The following is an 18,671-nucleotide window of genomic DNA, read 5'->3' as shown; positions in this document are numbered from 1 at the left end:
TCGTCGTCTCTGCTTCTGCTTCTGCTGCTGCATGCCATGCGTTATGTCATATACGGTTTAAATATATATAATTATGAAAAGCTGGATGCGGTTTATAGCGCGCAAACTATGCATGATTACAAACGTAAATTAAATTAAATTTGATCAAATTAATTAAGGCAAACCGCTATTGATCATGCAGGGTCAGTTAATTAGCTACGTGTACACATATATGAGATCGATCGATTTCTGCGCGTACATATGTTCGTCCAGTTTTCAGATCAAGCAAGCACGTACGTACCTACGTACAGAAATATATTCTAATTAATCACTAAGTATAGCATTTGTTTCCTAATTTTTCAAATTACAATACATTTGACCTGCACATTACTAAACTCTAATGCAATATTATTACGATGGGACCTGGATTGTAAAAAGACTTATACTTCTAGCTCATTGTACAACTTGCTTTCTTTTACGTACGGGGGTTAAAAGATGTCTAAGATGGATTTGATGTGGAAAGCTCGTATACCTTTAAAAATAGGGCGTTTTTAGTATCACCACCATTAATTTTAATGGGTATTTTCGTCATTTGTTTAACTAAATAGAGGAATAAATTAGTCCTTTCTTTTATTTGCTAACTGGGCCGGGCAGGCCATCCGTCTACAGAACGCAGCTGGTGAGAACGACCGAGAGAGCAGAGAAGAACGCACGCAGGTGGTAGGACCGGCTCCAATCGGCCGCCCGTCGGACTTATCTCCGATCCCATCCGTCTCCGCCGGAACTGCCCCCATCCCGCGTCGGCGGCTCGTACGTCCACAGCCGGCGCGCCCTCCCATCCTCCTCCAGTGCTGCCTGCCATCCCAGTCCGGGCGTCCACTGCAACCTCCTCCGGAGCCTCATGTTTTTTCTGTTCTGGCCAAATGCTTGAAGTGAAGTTCACCTTATTTGGCCAATTTTATCAAATGCTCAAGAAATGCCCTTCCGAACTCCAGTCGCACGAGAAGGACGGCTCCTCCGCCTGCCACTGCCCTCGTGAATAAAACTACAATCTGAATACAGTCTCCTTGTCATTTATTGACAAACACACAGATTACAATAGTGCCATAATATTTTTTTACCCATATTATCCTTTTACTACACTACTACATAATTTAATCACCATTCTATTAGTATATCTCAGCCATTGAATTAGCCTTAATAGACGGCTCACGTGGATCAGAGGGTACCTTAAAAAAAAAAGTCCTAAAAATAAAACACTTTATCTGGTTTGTTGCTAGAGGTAGAATTTAGGCTGCTGCTGTCTTGAAAAGTAAGAATTGGGAGGGGATCAGAGTTTTGTGTTCTGTGTGGGGAGGTGGAATCTCTCAATCATTTGATGTTTACATGTATGATTGCTAAGTTTGTATGGCGTGTGTGCAAAGATGCTTTCGGCTGGTCGTTTCCCCCAAATAATGTAGAGATGTTGTTACATTTTAGTTTAGAAGGTTATTCTAATAACCATTGTAAAGCTATGCAGATGATTCTGGGAGCCTTTTGCTGGACAATATGGCTTACCGGGAATGAGATGACTTTTAGAGCTAAAACGGTTAATTCCCCGTGTTTACTCATTTACAAGGGCGTCTCTCTTTTCATGCAGTGGTGCTCTCTGACGAAAGAAGAGGAAGAGAAGAAGATGATAGACTTCAAAGAGAAGATCATTGATTGAGCCAGACAACTTAATCGTAGGGTTGGTGTTGGTTAGACTATAGTTCTGTTTGTTCTTGGCTCCTGTCGAGTTTGTGGTTGTCAACTGCCCGTTTGTTTCGTTTGTGTTGCCCTCAGGTTTGGAAGTGTTGCCCCACAGTTTGGGGTCTTGGTTATGGTGAATGCTACCTTGTAAGCTGGTAGCCCCAGCAGACCGTTGTTTTTCGTTTTGCTTTATATAAAAGCAGGGCTGAAAAGTCTTTTCTCTTTTTTTTAAAAAAAACTCTAGTGCAATATGTTTATGCATTGATATATTATACATTAGTCTATATCAATAACAAATTGTTAATTTCAAATCATATCGTAACCATTTAGACAATATACATGAAAATAGGGGAAGTCATGATATTTCGTTGCGACAACCTAACCTATCCTATACGCAGGATATATACTGGCTGCCGGGCTGGCTGGCCAGTGCGTGATCCGCTGATGTTGCTGATGATGTAATGTAGCCTGTACCTAGCTAGTAGCTAGTATACGCCATGGCCATGGCAGGGAGGTCGGAATGGCCGGGTGTGGCCTTCCTTCCTTCCTTTTCCTCGAAACCGACATCCATCCATATACACCACCAGATGGATGCAGTCTCTCTGTGCTCATATATCACGCCTACGTACTCTCTTTCTATATATACATATATATATATCTCTATTATACGTCCATTTTGTATATATACTATTTGAAGGCTGAGTTGATCGATCGATCGTCCTCTTTTTTTACCTCCATCACGTAAAAAAAAAATTCACATTCACAAAAATTAGAAAAGAAAATCAACAATGTGTTAAAATAAACACTTTCTTTTTTTATGTACATGTACGGTTCAAATATATTGGGTTATACATTAGTGCCCATAAAAAATTACGACGAACAAGATGACACAGCACAAACTAACGCAACGCAACGCACGCTCGCTTTATCTCTTTTGCCCCCCTCTCTCTCTCGACCAGTGACTGACCAGCTAGCCACTTAAAAGCACTGTAGCAGCTGCAATGCTGCCTTTGACTGCCACTGCCACGTATTTACATACGTACGTATGTAACGTTCATCTCTCTATCTGCACTAACTCTGACGACGTACGCCCACGCTTAATCAATTAATTAATTCATCACCACAACAACTACTACTACTAATTGTTTGTGTTGTGTAAATATGTGTGTTTTACATTAACCGATCGATCAAGAATCTCGCAACAAACAAACAAACTCTGTTTTAATTTGTACATGTCGTTTGCTCTTATTCGTTCCAGTACATAGCATGCGGCACTGTGCATGCATACGTCCTCAAAGAAACGGCCATTGGCCGGTTAGTTTTAAGTTTGAACGAATACTACCACTACTACTCCTACATGCCTTCCTTTGATTAATTTACTTTTGTTTCAAAAACAAGGCAGCCTGCATGTATGTGGTACACTGTACTGACTGTGCATGAATCATACTCCTATTTTCTTTCTTTTTCAGAGTGACATTCTTTCACGAGAACAAAAGAGATACTCTTAATTACTACTTAGCGAAAAAGCCAAGAACAACAATATTATGCAATTGAAGTACGTAGTGCATTACATTACACTAATCCTTGCAAGTAAACTCGAACAAGCAGTAACTGTCACGTACAGCTAGCAGTCACTTGATCGATCGATCGACAGTCGCAGCACCATGCCATGCATGATACGTTCATCCACACACACTACTTTTACCGAAAAATTAACAACACACAAACAAAGCTAACCAACTAATTAAGCCTCACTCAGTTAATTATATCTACAGCTCGTACGTGGAGAGATTAAAAAGCTTAATGAATGAAGCATGCATGGATGATGGATGATCAGAGCCAGAGGGCGCCGGCCTGCTTGAGGAGGGGGACGAGGGTGCCGTTGATATGGCAGGCCATGAGCTTGTCGACGCCGCCGAGGAGCCTCCCGCCGACGAAGACGACGGGCACGGGCGGCTGCGACGGCGGGAGCAGCCGCGCCAGCGCCGCCTGGATGTCGCCGGCGGCGGCGGCGGGGAGCTGGTCGAGCTCGTACACGGTGGGGCCGACGCCCAGCCCCAGCAGGAGGCGCTTCACCACGTGGCACATGCAGCACCCGCTCCCGCTGAACACCACCACCGCGCTCGCGCCCGCCATCCGCGCCACCCTCTCGTACACCCCCATCATCCCCCCCGCCGCCGCCTCCTCCTCCTCCCCCACCGCCGCCGCCGCCACCTCCATCCTCATCCCTCTTCTTCTTCTTTCTTCTTCTTCTTCCTAGCTCTAGGCCCTGGCTAGTGCAATGCAAGAAGGAACACACACAGAGAGAGGTGGATATATAGACGATGGAGATGGAGGTGGTTGCTGCAATGGAGAATGAATCGGAGGTGGTGAGGATCATGTGTTGGGGGGGGGGGGGGGGGTCAAAGAGAGAGAGGGGTACGTAGCGACATGGAAGGCTTTTTGGCAGTGGGTGGTCGCGAGCTCGGAGAACACACTCTCTGACAGGCCACTGCCCCCTGCATGTACATCTACTCCTGCTCCTACTCTTCTCTTCTTCCTTTCTTTCCTTCTACCACCATACCATACGGTTACAAGAGAGAGAGAGAGATGCAATGTGAGTGGATTGTGTAAGCAAGAACAAGCGAGGGAGTTAAAGTGGCTAGTGCTTGCTACTAGAAAGCTGGGAGCTTTTTGATTCATAGGGTTAAAAGAATAGCAAAAGCTAGAGCAGCCCAGGAATTAATGCATGACATCAAAAGAAAAAATGGAGCTACCTATCCACCCTTCATATTTGAATGTTGTACTCCTGGTACCACGTTGTGCAAAAACTATCACTTTAAAAAAAAAGAAAAAAATCAAGTGATTTCATTAAAAATATCGATTATTATTTTCTATATGGATATACGCAGTCCATCTCCAGTTATATGTATTGTTTCTTTTCTCTATGGGCCTGTGTGCAGTACATCATCTTTGTATGAACCTGTTGTACTGTAGTGGTGAGGTCAAAGGACTATGGTGTCTCTTATTGATCGATACATACTAACTCTATTACAAATTAAGTATTAGCATTATAGGTGTGGTTTAACTGGGATTAAGGTTAAGAATAAAAAACTATGGTATACCCTAGTAAATGAGAAATGGATATGATTGGGAGCGTGGGAGGGGATAAAATGGAAATAATTCTGAATGAGAATAGATTGACGAGATAACTAATGCCGTGAATACTATCACAAATGCTTATATTTATTTACAAAATATAAGTATTAGAAATTCTTACATTTTTAAATAGGATGGAGTACTGCTCTTTATTGGATTTTCAAGGTTTCAATGTAACTTGGTCTAGTGAGTTGTAATGTACCCCAGAAACTATCCACCCCCATCATTCTGACCGCTTATGCATATGCTTATAAGATAAAATTTAAATTTTAAAAGTTAAATTTTGAGTTGGTTACTTTTGAGGCTTTTTTTATTGTAGTTTAATTGTCATTCTTTGCTTTTAGATTGGTAAGAAAATATATATATAAGTTTTACTCGTGGATTATTTTTAACTGTTTATAAGTTGTTTTGCTTATGCTACCTTCGTCCCGAAATAAGATTATTTTTTAGTTTTTTATACAGTGTTTTGACTGAACATCTTATTTGAAATTTTTTTGTGATTAATATTTTTATTCTTATGAGATGATAAAACATAAATAATACTTTATGCGCGACTATTTTTTTAAGTTTTTATATAATTTTTTAAATAAGAAGAATGGTCAAACGTCGAACACGGGAAAACGAAAAATAAAGTGATTATGCGACGAAGATAGTACTTAATTTTATTTCAGCGAAACGATGAGACGGTAAGTCCTTACGAGAGGAAGGTCAGTATAATTACATGTGTGCACCTTATTCTTTTTGTATTTATAGGAGCATGCCTAATAGAAACACTAGTAGCAGTAGTAGTATAGCTGTACAGGAGTGGTGTATAAAATACGGTACCTATACATGCATAGAGACGGCTGGGGAGGCGACGTGACGTACGTACGGCCGGGCCGGCCGACAGCAGGGGCCCACCGATCCTCCTCCCCGCCGTCGTTTGACTACCCCGGGCCCACCCACCCACACAACCTCCCCCGGTGGGGTCCACCTGCCACGTCACCCTCCTGATCGTCCGGTCCTTGGGCGTACGTCAAAACCACCGTGGGACACGTTACATCCTTGCGATCCACCCCATCGGACGGCCGCTCATGTCCTATGCATCTAAGACTCTGGTTGGACCCTAACTAAAAATATTAAATATAAATTATTAATAAAACTCACCATATGCTCTCTGAACTATTTCACGGACAAATCTATTTAGCCTAATTAGTCTATGATTAGCTAATATGATGCTACAGTAAAAATTTGTTAATCAGGGATTAATTAGGCTTAAAAATTTGTCTAATGAAATAGCATTTATTTATACAATTAGTTTTATTATCATTCTATATTTAATACTCATAATTAATGTCCAAACATCCGATGTGAGAAGGACTAAAAAAAATTCCATAAATCCAAACAGCCACTACCACTAAGTACATTCCCTGCCACTGTCCGTTTAACAACTTAATAATTGCATAGTTGTTATACATAGTTCACTATCAAGGATTTAGTTGAGGGCAAAAAATTGATTTTGTCTAAGTATAACTTGCCGCACACTTATTGCACATGTATATATTATGCCTTAGAGCATGAATAATGCACCGTGGTTATAAGTTATGGTTCCAACTCACTCACGTCATCAAAATTAAGTAAAATATAGATGACCAAATTTAGATGAGCTATTGGAGCCAAAGTATAGTACGAAATGTCTCGATGTATGGTAGAAGCAATTCAGGGGCTGGTCGATTCCTTGGCCTTGGCCACACGTACCACAGCAGCCAAGTGCCAGAGTGATACGTATTGTTGTACACGGTATATGCTCGCTATACCCCTAGCTATTCGAGTCGTATAACTCGAATACGTGAATCGATCGATATGTCAAGGAAGGAAGGCAGTCTAAGTTAATTAGCGTGGACAAAAATAAGAACGAACTGTCGATCGATTAGTATATATATATATACTATGAGAGAAATTAACCCATGGATTGAAATTCCTTGGGAGGCACTAAAATCAGAAAGAATAGTAGACTCCATCTCCGGCCGGACGAGGCAGGCTGTAGAGAGAGAAGCTGCACCGATCCATCGGAGAGCGTGAAGAGAGAGATATGGGTGGGTGGCGCTGGCAGCTAGCAGTTGAGGCTAAGCTGATGCGGTCAAAGGAGGGAGAGGTACGTGCGAGCGAGTGGAGCTGAGCTGCTTTTGCTTTTTTGCCTGTCTCTGCTTGGGATGTTGGGATTCGATCATGCATCGCCTTAGCTCTCGATCCATCCACATGTACGTACAGTAACATAAATTAATTTAGTGGTGATTTTAATACGACGGTAACATATTAAATATTAATCACGTGGCTACACAACCAAAAACAGCCTGAAAATGTTATTGGATATTATAATAATTAAGAAGAGAATTTCGGTGTACCACTCGATCGGGTGATAGAGAGAGAAGTAGAAAGAGCTAGTAGGTTAGCAAAGGTGCAGCATAGCAGAGGGGTTAATAATAGTCGAATTACTTTTGTCGAATCGATCGACCGGCATGCATGCGCGGCCGGCCTGCTCTTCTGCTCCAATGCAATCTCCATCTCTGCTGCTGCTAGCAGCAGGCAGCAGCAGCTCGGTCGAGCAGGAGTAGCATGAGCTGCTTTTAAAGGCGATCGATCCTGACCATGCAAGCACGCGACCTGACTCTCTTCCTCACTGCCTCACTGACGCTCCGACCCATGTAAGCTACTGCTATCTCTATCCATCTCGCCTGCATATATATCTCATACCATGGCTGGATGGGTTATTTCCATGCCAGTCTTTCCCTTATATGCATGAGTTAAAATTTAAATTTTTAACCTTAAATTTGTTGTTGAGTTTAGAGTTTTTTTTATCGTACTTTATTTTCCAATATTTGTTTTTATATCGCTAAGAACACGTCTATAAAAAATTATTAATAATTTATTTTTCGTTTGCAAATATGTTGTTACTGAAATGATGAATGGTGAAAAATTATCTGATGTTTAGATAGTTATTTAATAACATAAACAATAAAATTAATCACTATAAAGTTAAAAATCTACTTATAAATGTTCACACATAATTTTTTTAATTAAAGACACACAGTTTAACAATGTATGAATTGTATACACAAAAGCGAAAGAAGAACCTATCTAGCAAAAAAAAAACACACAGCCCATCCATGTCCCATTCTCTTGGGCTTAATTCGAGAGGTTTCCCTTTGACGCCTTCCTCTTGTTTGATTTCATGCATGTGGAGTTGCACCCAATGCATGCAGACGTACACTATCCATGCATGCATGCATGCGAGCGAGGTTATAGCCTTTTCCTTTCCACACGATCGACTACGACTCTACAGCACTTACTACTGTTGCCACACCACGCAAAAGATGAAAAGATAGCTACCATTTCATCTTAGCTACTGTACAGATATTAAGTTCTGTTACTAAATATTTGATGATATTGACTTTTTTATACATATTTTACTATTCGTCTTATTTTAAAAAATTTACATAATTATTAATTATTTTATATCATTTCACTAATTGTTGAATATACTTTTATGCAGATATATAGATTTACATATTATACACAAAAATTGAATAAGACGAATGATCACGTGTATAAAAAATTAACTGCGTTAAACATTTAGGGATGGAGGGATTAGGAGCAAAGCAATATATAGCAGGCAGGCGCACGTCCTGTCCAGGTACGTACGTGCCATGCAATGAAACCAACAAAGCATATTTTGTTTATAGTTATAAGCCTAAACTTAAATTTTTAACTTTAAATTTGGAGCATATAAAGTTTTTTCATCGTATTTTATTTTTTCAGCCAAGGTTTTTGGATCGCTGAGAATAATATATATTGTTCATAAAGTATTTTTATTTGTAAATATGTTATTTGTTTTTTTTTCAATCACCCCTGCATGTCTGCTGACTACTGTACTGGTTGGCCTGACTGTGAATTGCCATCTTTTCTCTAGCTCCAACATGCATGAACAAGGCTGAATTGGCTTAGCTTGGACTAGTGTATATGTGCTTGGTTGTTTCTCCTTGGCACTACCTACCATAGTACGTAGCTACTGCCTGCCTGCATGCGTTCGATCGATCTTAATGTACTTCCCCTGCATATATGTGCAGTACATGATGCAATGCAAGCACAGCCTTAATTTCGTCTTTTCAATTCGTTCAATAAAATGTTTTTCTATTTGATTTAATGGAATGTGCTACTTAACTTCACTGCTACAAAATCGTCTTTTCGTTCAATAAAATGTTTTTCTATTTAATTTAATGGAATGTGCTACTTAACTTCACTGCTACAAAATCCTTTTTTTTAGAGAACACATTACAACGCAGACGCTCACAACCACACGCACGCACGCAAACCCTACCCCTATGAGCATCTCTGAATCCTAGTCCCTTATTCACTCCTGGTTGGAGCTAACACTGGGAAAATTCACTCCTAACCAGGAGTCGAACCTAAGACCTTAGGTGCTATTAAGGCCCTTGTAACCACTAGCTACAGGCTCTTTCGCTTGGTAGATAAGACTCATGAATATAGAAATTAACCCACTAATATAATGAAGTCCATGAGACGAAAAAAAACTACGGCTATGTTTTATGGAGTTTAAGATTATGAGAAAAAGCCAGTGAGAGGCCTCATAATCTGAAAAAGTTAGGTTTACCCGCCTTTTGATTCTACCAGTACCGATTCTAATAAATTGAATGTTGTTTAGAGAATTTTTGGCTTTCGAAGATATTATGTGAGAATCTGCTGTTGTCAGAAGCTCCCCAAAAAATGGCATAAGCCAATCGAGCAATTATGCATTCTTTGGGTACACATACCATTTAAATTCAATTTATATATCCACAACAATATCTATTGGCCGGCCGGGCCCCTGATTGATTAACTATTAATATATATGTCGCCAAGTGCGACGACGTGTCTGGGTTGCACGGTAAGAAAAAGGCACTAGCAGCTGCTACCTTGGCATGCATATATGCATGCCCGGTGATGGCCTACCTGCAGAGTAAGCAATGCATTTTTCATATGCAATCTGACTGAGAAGACCAAGACATCCCGATATTTTCGTCTACGGTGGTTATGCCTATAATCCAAAATTTAATTTTAAGAGATTTTTCAAAAAAAAATACTTTTTAGCTTTAGCTTTTATATATATATATATATATATATATATATATATATATATATATATATATATATATATATATATATATAAAAGCTACGGTGAGTTGCAACTCACGGGCTCCTCCGTGAGTCGGGGTCCAAAAACATATCAAATCACCTCTAAATTTTGATTTATATGACTCACTAGATTCTTCATATCAAAATCTGGTAGCACGCAAAAAAATTTTATTTTTGAAGTTTTTTAAGTATTTTTTTGAGATTTTTAAAAGTGATACATAACCCATTGATTATTTTATTAATATAGTACATTCACTTTTAAAAATCTCAAAAAAATACTTAAAAAACTCCAAAAATAATTTTTTTTGCTTGCTACTAGACTTTGATATGAAGAATCTAGTGAGCCATATAAATCGAAATTTAGAGATGATTTGATATGTTTTTGGATCCCGACTCATGGAGGAGCCCGTGAGTTGCAACTCATCGTAGCTAGACTATATATATGTGTGTGTGTGTGTAGATATTGATATGATATCGATCGATCGATCGATCAATATTGACGTATTGTACCGGCCGATCGCCATCACAACCACTGCGAGTTACAACACAAGATAAGATCGGTTCGATCCATCGATATATTATGATCATATCATCAGTGCATGATAGATCGAGCTAGCTTTGCTGCATGCATATATATATATATGTCGCCCGACTAATTAATGCGTCGCATGCATGCATGCATTCCCACGTACTATACGGGATCAGGAGGAAAGCTAGCTCAGCTGTAAATGTAATTTTAATTAGTTACAGTACTTTAGCCGTCGATATGAATATGAATCCATGCACGCGAACTTACGCCAATTTCGTACGATGTACTTGCACTTGCTCTGTCTTTTTTAAATTTTACGTCATTCGTTTTGAATCCATATTTGACCCCCCCTCGTATTAATTTTTAATATAAGTCATGCTTAAAAAGCCTTTAGTACTGTTCGTCCCGAAGGTACTACCTCTGTTCCTAAATATTTCACGCTATTATCTTTTTTATACACGTTTAACTGTTCGTCTTATTCAATTTTTTTTGTTAAATATGTAAAGCTATATATGTGCATAAAAGTATATTTAACAATAAATACAATGATATAAAAATAATTAATAATTATGAAAAATTTTTGTATAAGATGAAGAAAATCAGCGGTGTCAAATATTTAGAGCCGGATGGAGTAATTAATAACGTTTAAGCAAAAGCTAGTGGCTACTGGCCAGGTTGCTATAGAACATTATATATGTGACGTGATCAATATATGATAAGCTATAGCGTGCATGCATGCGCATATTAAAAGAGGAGGGAACAGGGATACATATTGTCATCAGCACAGTGCACCATTTGTTTCTTTGTTCAATCTACACGTACGGTATTATTTATTAGTCTGCATTTGTTCCAAAATATAATCATATTAGTTTTTTTATTGTAGACCAAGAAGATGTTAAAAGATTCTCTTTTAATCACTTCTGTAATTATTTATTTTATTTTTTTAATTATATATAATCATGTTTAGTATCTGCACAGTTACAAAGTTTTGTTGGTACCTTTAATTACAAATCTTCATGTACACGTCAAGAATATCAAAAATATATCTATACTAAATTATTTCACATGACAATATACTAATATCGTTTTATATATCAGCATTTTAAAAACTTCATATCTTAAGTTCAACCATACTTGTTTAATTATTAAGCCGCTGCATGCAGAGCCAGAAAAAAAAAAAGAAACAGAGAGAAATCAGCTGATTTTGGGATCGATATATGTAGACGAAGCTGGGTTTCATCAGTGTGTTCCCCGAAGGACTGAACATGTGTTAGAATCCTTGGAGACATAATGACTTATAGTTAAGACGACACAATCAGTTTAGATGCTTCCTACTGCATGCAAAATCACACAGCAACGACGTACTCCCTTAATCCCAAAATCACACAGAAAATTATAAGTCATTTGAAGTTTCTTTAATAATAAATCAAATCATAGCAAAATAATTAATAATTATACATAAATTTTAAATTAAAAGGTGGCCAAATATACAGCCAAAGTCCACAGCTTAACTTAAAAAATGGATGGAGTATATTCTAGCACCAAATATCAATTTGTGTACACATCCCTAAATATTTAACGCCGTTAACTTGTTATACACGTTTTACTATTCGTCTTATTCAAAAAATTTATGTAATTATTAATTATTCTTATACCATTTCATTTATTGTTAAATATACTTATATATATATATAGCTTTACATAAAAAATTAATTAAAACAAATAGTCAGTGACGGATCCATGATCTAAAGGTTGGGGGGCTAGTTACCTTCTTTCTCCTTTAGCCCCCTATTCTTCTTCCTCCCCTCTTCTCCCCCCTCCTCTCTCCTCTATTTTACACAGGGGATCCGGCCAGCCTCCCCAGTAGATCCGTCCTTGTGACTAGTTAAACATGTATAAAAAAAATTAACTGCGTCAAATATTTAGGGAGTGAGTGAGAGAGTATTTTAGAAGGAAGGAACAGGAGGTAGCCGATAGCCTTTTGCGATTGCCAAGCAAGCAGGCAGGCCTGGTGTGGTGTTGTGTTGTGTCGCGTGATATTGGGGCAACATTATACATTGCCTCTCACAGTGTCCCAAGCATGTAAGCATGCAAGAATATTGGTAGCTAAAAGTATACTCCTATATGCATGCATTCCCTGGCCTATGACTATGATGTGATGCATCCTCTCTCGTCTTTTTTGGGGGGACACAGATTATGTCTTGCAAAGTTGTTTTTTGTTGGGTTATGTGTGTGTGTGATACTGCTTGATTGTGAATGCTCCCTAGCTATTATCTAGCACTAGCTAGCTTCCCTTTGGCTTTGATCAGTAATCAATTGATCTATACGTACGCATGCATGCATGCAAAGATCAGGTACCTAGCTAGCTAGCTAGTAGAACGAAGGAAACAACAAACTGTTGTTAATGTACGTACAAACTGTTGTTATCGATACATGAAAATTTCTCCATGTGATGGCTCACATTGTTCACCTACTAGCTTGTACTTTTATTTGATGCCAACGTTGGATTTACATTTTACCATTCGTCTTGTTAATTAACTTTTTAAATATGTAAAATAATTAGTCAGGCCTAAGTTAGTAAATTAAATTATAATAAAATAATTAGTAATTATATAAGTTTTTTGAATAAGACGAACAAAGTAAACGGCTTAAAAAAAGCAGGAAGTGTATATATATATAATATATATGCATATGAGTTTAGTTTTAGAATTATTATAAATAGAACTTCAAAAAACACGGGCAGAATGTCTTTAAAAACACATGCATGGTGGGTAGAGAAAAATAAGTAAAATTATAATTTCTCCAACATATAATGACAGTGTGTGGGTCTGTATATAACATGTTTGTACTCGTACAAATACTTGTTTGACTTGTAGAGAACATATAGAGCGTACGTAGTACAAGCTAGTGTGTACAAAGTTAACTGGAGCAACGTATAGTGAGTAGTAGTACGTACGTATATATTATCTATGTACGTACATAAGTACGTAGGTGGTGGTACGTACTGTAGATGGATCACGCTTGTACGTAGGTGTCCGGTACTTTGGCTGCAGTGCAGGCTTTAGCAGACCCTGATCCGAATTTGGTTAAAGGCTACTTGATCCACTCTATTTTATGCTGCCTCTCCTGCTTTTCTTTCCCTCTCTCTTTTTTAAACATGTACTGTTTGCTTGTACTAGCTAGCTTCTGTTCATGCATGCTTGCTGTGCATTGCCTCTTCCATTTGGCTCAACAACATGCATGCATGATGCATCATGGGCATATTTGGTTACCTGCATTGTGTTGAGGTTGGCCCATACATGAGGATGCAACCAATGTTACTTCACCATGATCTAGTATTAAAGTTGTGTACAGTGGTGGAGCCAAAAATTTTTCAAACATAGGGCTCAATTAGTTAAATTTATATAATTTTGCCTTTACCTTCTAGTTTTTGGAGTTTTAAAATGAAATTTCAATACATATTTAGGATCAGGAGTAGGGCTGCAGCCCTAGCCGCCCTACTCCTGTATCCGCCCCTGGTTGTGTGGTAGTTTTTCATTAATAAATCACAAAGTGGTAATCACAACATAAAAAAGTAGAAGGTAACTAAACCAATTTCTCATACATCCCACCAAACAAATTCTCATGTACACTTATATCTTTTTATGCAGCATCCAGACAACATCTCATCTCATCCGGTTCCGTTCATACAATCAATCAAACAATGCCTCTTGCCCCACCTATTAAATGACATGGTTTGTCTGGATGTCTCATGTGGGCTATATTAAGATGGTACGTGTAGATAACCATCCAGACCATATATTGTTGAACATTGTCATTGTAGTTTAGTATGGTTTATGATCGATTTCCCCATTCTGAGGTTTTGGATATAATCTCAAAATTTTATGACGCTTATAATTATTATGCAAACGATTTTGGCCCGTCGATATTATTATCAACTAAACATTTGGCTCAGGCAGCCCAAATACGGACTTGAGGCCTACGTTGGCATCACCAACACCACTTGGGTTGGGCCTAGTGTTTCAATTTGGGCCATATGGCATCACGGCCCATCTCATTTCTGAAATCTGATGATTTTTTATACATATTTTTGTTACTGACTTGTTAGATAAATATTTTCGTAGTCTAAATCTTTAGGTCATCCCCCCCTCCTCCCCCACCACGAGGGGTGGCGTGCCAAAAAAAGTTCAGACTTGAAAATATTTATTTTTAAGGTTTAATAATAAAATTATTTATTAAAAATATTTAAAGATTAAAAAAAATCAAATCTGATCTTTACAAATCTCACTCACACCTCAGTTTGCTTGCACCCCAAACAGTTCATGTACGATCTTGAATTAAGCTACCTCCAGAACGTTCTGGGTTAGTTTCTGATATTTAATTTGATATGTACCCAGCACCTAAACTGATACTTTGACAATATCTTGGCACACATTTATATTCATTCTGTTGCTGCATGCAGATATATATGCAGTCGTTGTGCTGCAGATGTGCTTACAACTCTGCATCATCTTGCATGTGTAACTGTCGTTACAAATTATTAGTTAAGTTTTCTCTGGTTCGTTTGAGACGAAGATAGCCTAACCAAATTACTATCATTGTATCATACTACCTCTGTTTCATAATGTAAAATTTTCTAGCGTATTCTAAATTCATATAATATCAATGAATCTAGACATATATATAAACAATATACATTAGTTAATAGATGAATCTAAGCATAGCTAAAACGTCTCACATTATGAAACGGAGGGAGTACTAACTAACATCAAGAGATAAAGATATGTGTATAGTACACGTATGAGCTAGATAGATATGGAAAACTAGAGATAGTGCATGTTTGGGAGAGTTTTAGATCCTAAGAAGCAACTGTTTGGTAGCCAGTTTCTGAGAATCTGGAAAAACTCCTAAGAAGCAACCTAGCTTCTCCAGCTTCTGGATTCTTAGTTCATTTTCCAAAATCTGTAACTACATATTCTCAAAAGTTATGGACCGTTTAGGACATCTTCTGGTAGAAACAGTTTTTGGAAAAAGCTGCAACTGAGAGAAGCCCCGAAACAAACCCACGGTGTGGTTTGGCTTCTTGGCTACTGAAATTTGGTGAGATGAACACATCAGAGAGGACACCTCAGTGTCAGTGCGCAGTGCCTCCAAATAATCTTCAGCTAGCCCTTTGTCTTTTGGGTAATGGAATGGAAGGCATGCAATTAAAGTGTAAAGCAATCAAATTCCAAGTGTCAAGTGTTTCAGGATAGAGTTGTCGGTGTCATTTGATCGAATCAAGACCAGTCACTGAATATAAATCGTACTTGCTTATTGCCTCTGTTTTACAGGTTCAAATTCATGTGAACAGATTTGTGCTTCGATTAGTGTATTAAGAAGTATCAAGGATCCAGATAAATGTAATAGCCAAATTGGTGCCACTAAGCATGCCTGTAAAAAATAACAGAATTAATGCACAGTTATTAAGAATAACTATCTTCAGAACAAGCCTCCAAAGAGCTGAAAAGGAACAAATTATCTTCCAGCAGAAGCCCTCAATCTTCTCCACTAACACCCAAATCAATCTGTCATTCATCTTGAAGCACAAGCTCTCCATGGATAATAGCTCTAGCTCATCGTCACATTTACAGTTGTTTCCCTGGCGGTGTTTGCCTGCTGAACTGAAAGTTACCGGCCACCAGCAAATAATTCAGAGACGAAATGTATGTGATTCGATCAACGGGTTTGTGATTCGATCACTTTGTGATGCAAATGTGACACATTGATCAGAGCATAAATGTATTTTCAGATAAGCACGCACTGATCGGTTCCACCGAATGCCACTTAAGAAAATTCAGACTTGGTGGATTTGGTGAGACGTTTACGTTTTCTGCAGGTAGAAAAGCAGAAATGCGCCCCCTTCGTTTTCTTCAGCTAAAACTGCTCCCTTTTTATTAGCATCCTTCAGGCTCACTTGCTGCTCTAGCTAGCTCAAGCTTGCTTGCTTGCTCAATCACTCTTGCAGTGTCAGTGTGACAGTGTCAGTGTTGCTAATCAATTAAGGGAGAGATTTATATGTTATTAGGTGGTTAATTAATCTTTGTGTTGTTGCAAGAATGGAAGGGCTGATACCTCTGGTTTACAAGGCCATAGTAGAGTACAGGAAGGCAAGCAGGCAGGTCACCCTGGGGAGCTTCTTCCTCGTCACCACCGTCGACGACCAGCTCCGCGGCGGCTCCGGCCGGTGGTGCTCGCCGTCCCTCTCGCCGACGGCGAGCGCCGCCCAGCTGGTGTCACCGCTGCTGCGGTCGGCGGCGCCGCGCCGCCACCGTGCAGGATAAGGGTCAAATGCTTCACAAGGTTAGCAAACACTCTCTCCGTCTCAACGTATAAGCATTTCCGGCTATTTACGCATATCGACAGAAATGTTTATATTTTGAAACAGGAGGAGTACCATAGACTTGTACCATAAATATGTGTCGAATAATTGGCACGGGTGAATGTGAGGTGTTGGTCCAAACTCCAAAGGGAGTAATAGCAGTAGCTAGCACCAGGAGCAAAACTAATACATATGCTTCAGAAAATTCTATCTGCATGCCCTAAGTGTGTCTGATGTGTGCTGGATATATGAATATAATCCAGTTCAGCAGCTTGGTGAATGTATAGCACAGGTACAAAGGAATAAGGATGTGCTTGTACTGTATAAATCGAGCGAATTTGTGCTTGATGTCATACTATGAATAATAAGTGGAAATGTTTATATATCTGGAGTTCAAAAGAAATCCTCTCGAGACAATTCTTTGGAAAAAAAAAAAGAATCTTTCAAGATCATCTCAGTAGATTGTTTTGGGGAAGGAAAAAGACCACCGGAGTTGGGCTATATTTGCGCGGTTCAAAGGCTCAAGTTTAATTAAACCTCTGCAATACGCCTTCCGTTCCAATCGACTACCTCTGTCTAAAAGATTAGAATGTCTTTATTTTTTTTCAATCCCCATTACATTTTTGCCATACCTTGTCGAATCTCAAAACATTTGTATTCTATTTTACCAAACTCCAATATAATAATTCCTTAAAATAATTGAAGACTTTGTGAGATAAAGAAGATGCGCTAAAAATAAGTTTTTTTTAAAACAGAGGTACCACTTATTATTTTACTCCCTTCATTTTATATTATAAGATGTTTTGGTTCTATCGAGATTTATTCATGAATCAATATATATGTTTTACATGTGTCTCTAGATCAAAAAACGAAAATATCTTATAATGTGAAAATATGTATACATAGAAAATTACCAAGCTATCCCAATTAATTAGGGGATTACTAAGTACTTCTTTGAGCTAATGGCTCGTTCAGCTTGGAAGAAAAAACGAAAAACCTGGATTTTGATTCCTAATAATTAATTTATATGAATACTAATGGAGTATATAAAACCAAAGAAATTTCTTCTTTCATATAAATTGTCAAAAAACATTTAAAAAATTATATTACTCAAACCCCTTTAAAAATACAATAGATTGATGTGTATATGCATTTCTATACCTGAGGATTAAAATTCTTCAAACCGAACCGGTCCTAAATATGTGAATGAATTGATGACGAACAAAAATTCAAAATCCAGAAGTGGATTAGAACGCAGCTGAAATCAACCAGAACCTATGACATTACTCGATTTCAGATTATAAGTTATTTTTGACTTGCTCTAAGTCAAACCTTTTGAAATTTGATCATATTTATAGAGAATATAACAACATTTCAACCCAAAATAAACACATTATAAAATGTATTCAATTATAGATTTAGTAAAACTAATTTGGTGTAGTGCATGTTAGTATATTTTTTATAAACTATTCAAACTTAAAGATATTTTACTTGGGATAAACTCAAAATGATTTGTAATATGAAATGGCTGTGCTAGTTAGGAGTGCTGCGCCACATATGATTTAAGATAATGCAGTATTTAACCAGGAGTGATAACAAAACTAGATAAATTTTGCTTAAACATACCTTGTTCCAACTAATACACTATACTCACACCTTTTTAAAGATTCTCTAAGGAAACTTAGCCTAAGTAGGGGACTTAGCGTCTCAAATATCCAATCTAAAATTTATGCTACTATAAAGATTTGAATCAGGTCACTG

General features: G+C 38.2%; 1 protein-coding gene and 1 long non-coding RNA gene across 2 annotated transcripts; one reads left to right on the top strand and one right to left on the bottom strand.

Annotated features, from left to right (window-relative positions):
- Window positions 1-3,543: 3,543 nt before the first annotated feature.
- LOC121055052 (glutaredoxin-C9-like) lies at window positions 3,544-3,960 on the bottom strand. The gene has a single exon (XM_040526487.1). The coding sequence runs from the start codon at window positions 3,934-3,936 to the stop codon at window positions 3,544-3,546; it is 393 nt and encodes a 130-aa protein (XP_040382421.1). The 5' UTR covers window positions 3,937-3,960.
- A 12,475-nt stretch (window positions 3,961-16,435) lies between these two features.
- LOC107304640 lies at window positions 16,436-17,294 on the top strand. The gene is made up of 2 exons (XR_001550711.2): window positions 16,436-16,891; window positions 16,977-17,294. It is a non-coding gene; the product is annotated as an uncharacterized LOC107304640 (long non-coding RNA).
- The last annotated feature ends 1,377 nt before the right edge of the window (window positions 17,295-18,671 follow it).

Source organism: Oryza brachyantha, chromosome 7, assembly GCF_000231095.2.
Source record: "Oryza brachyantha chromosome 7, ObraRS2, whole genome shotgun sequence".
NCBI lineage: Eukaryota > Viridiplantae > Streptophyta > Magnoliopsida > Poales > Poaceae > Oryza > Oryza brachyantha.
The sequence above is the reverse complement of the archived record's forward strand: the minus strand, read 5'-3'. Positions and strand labels throughout refer to the sequence as shown.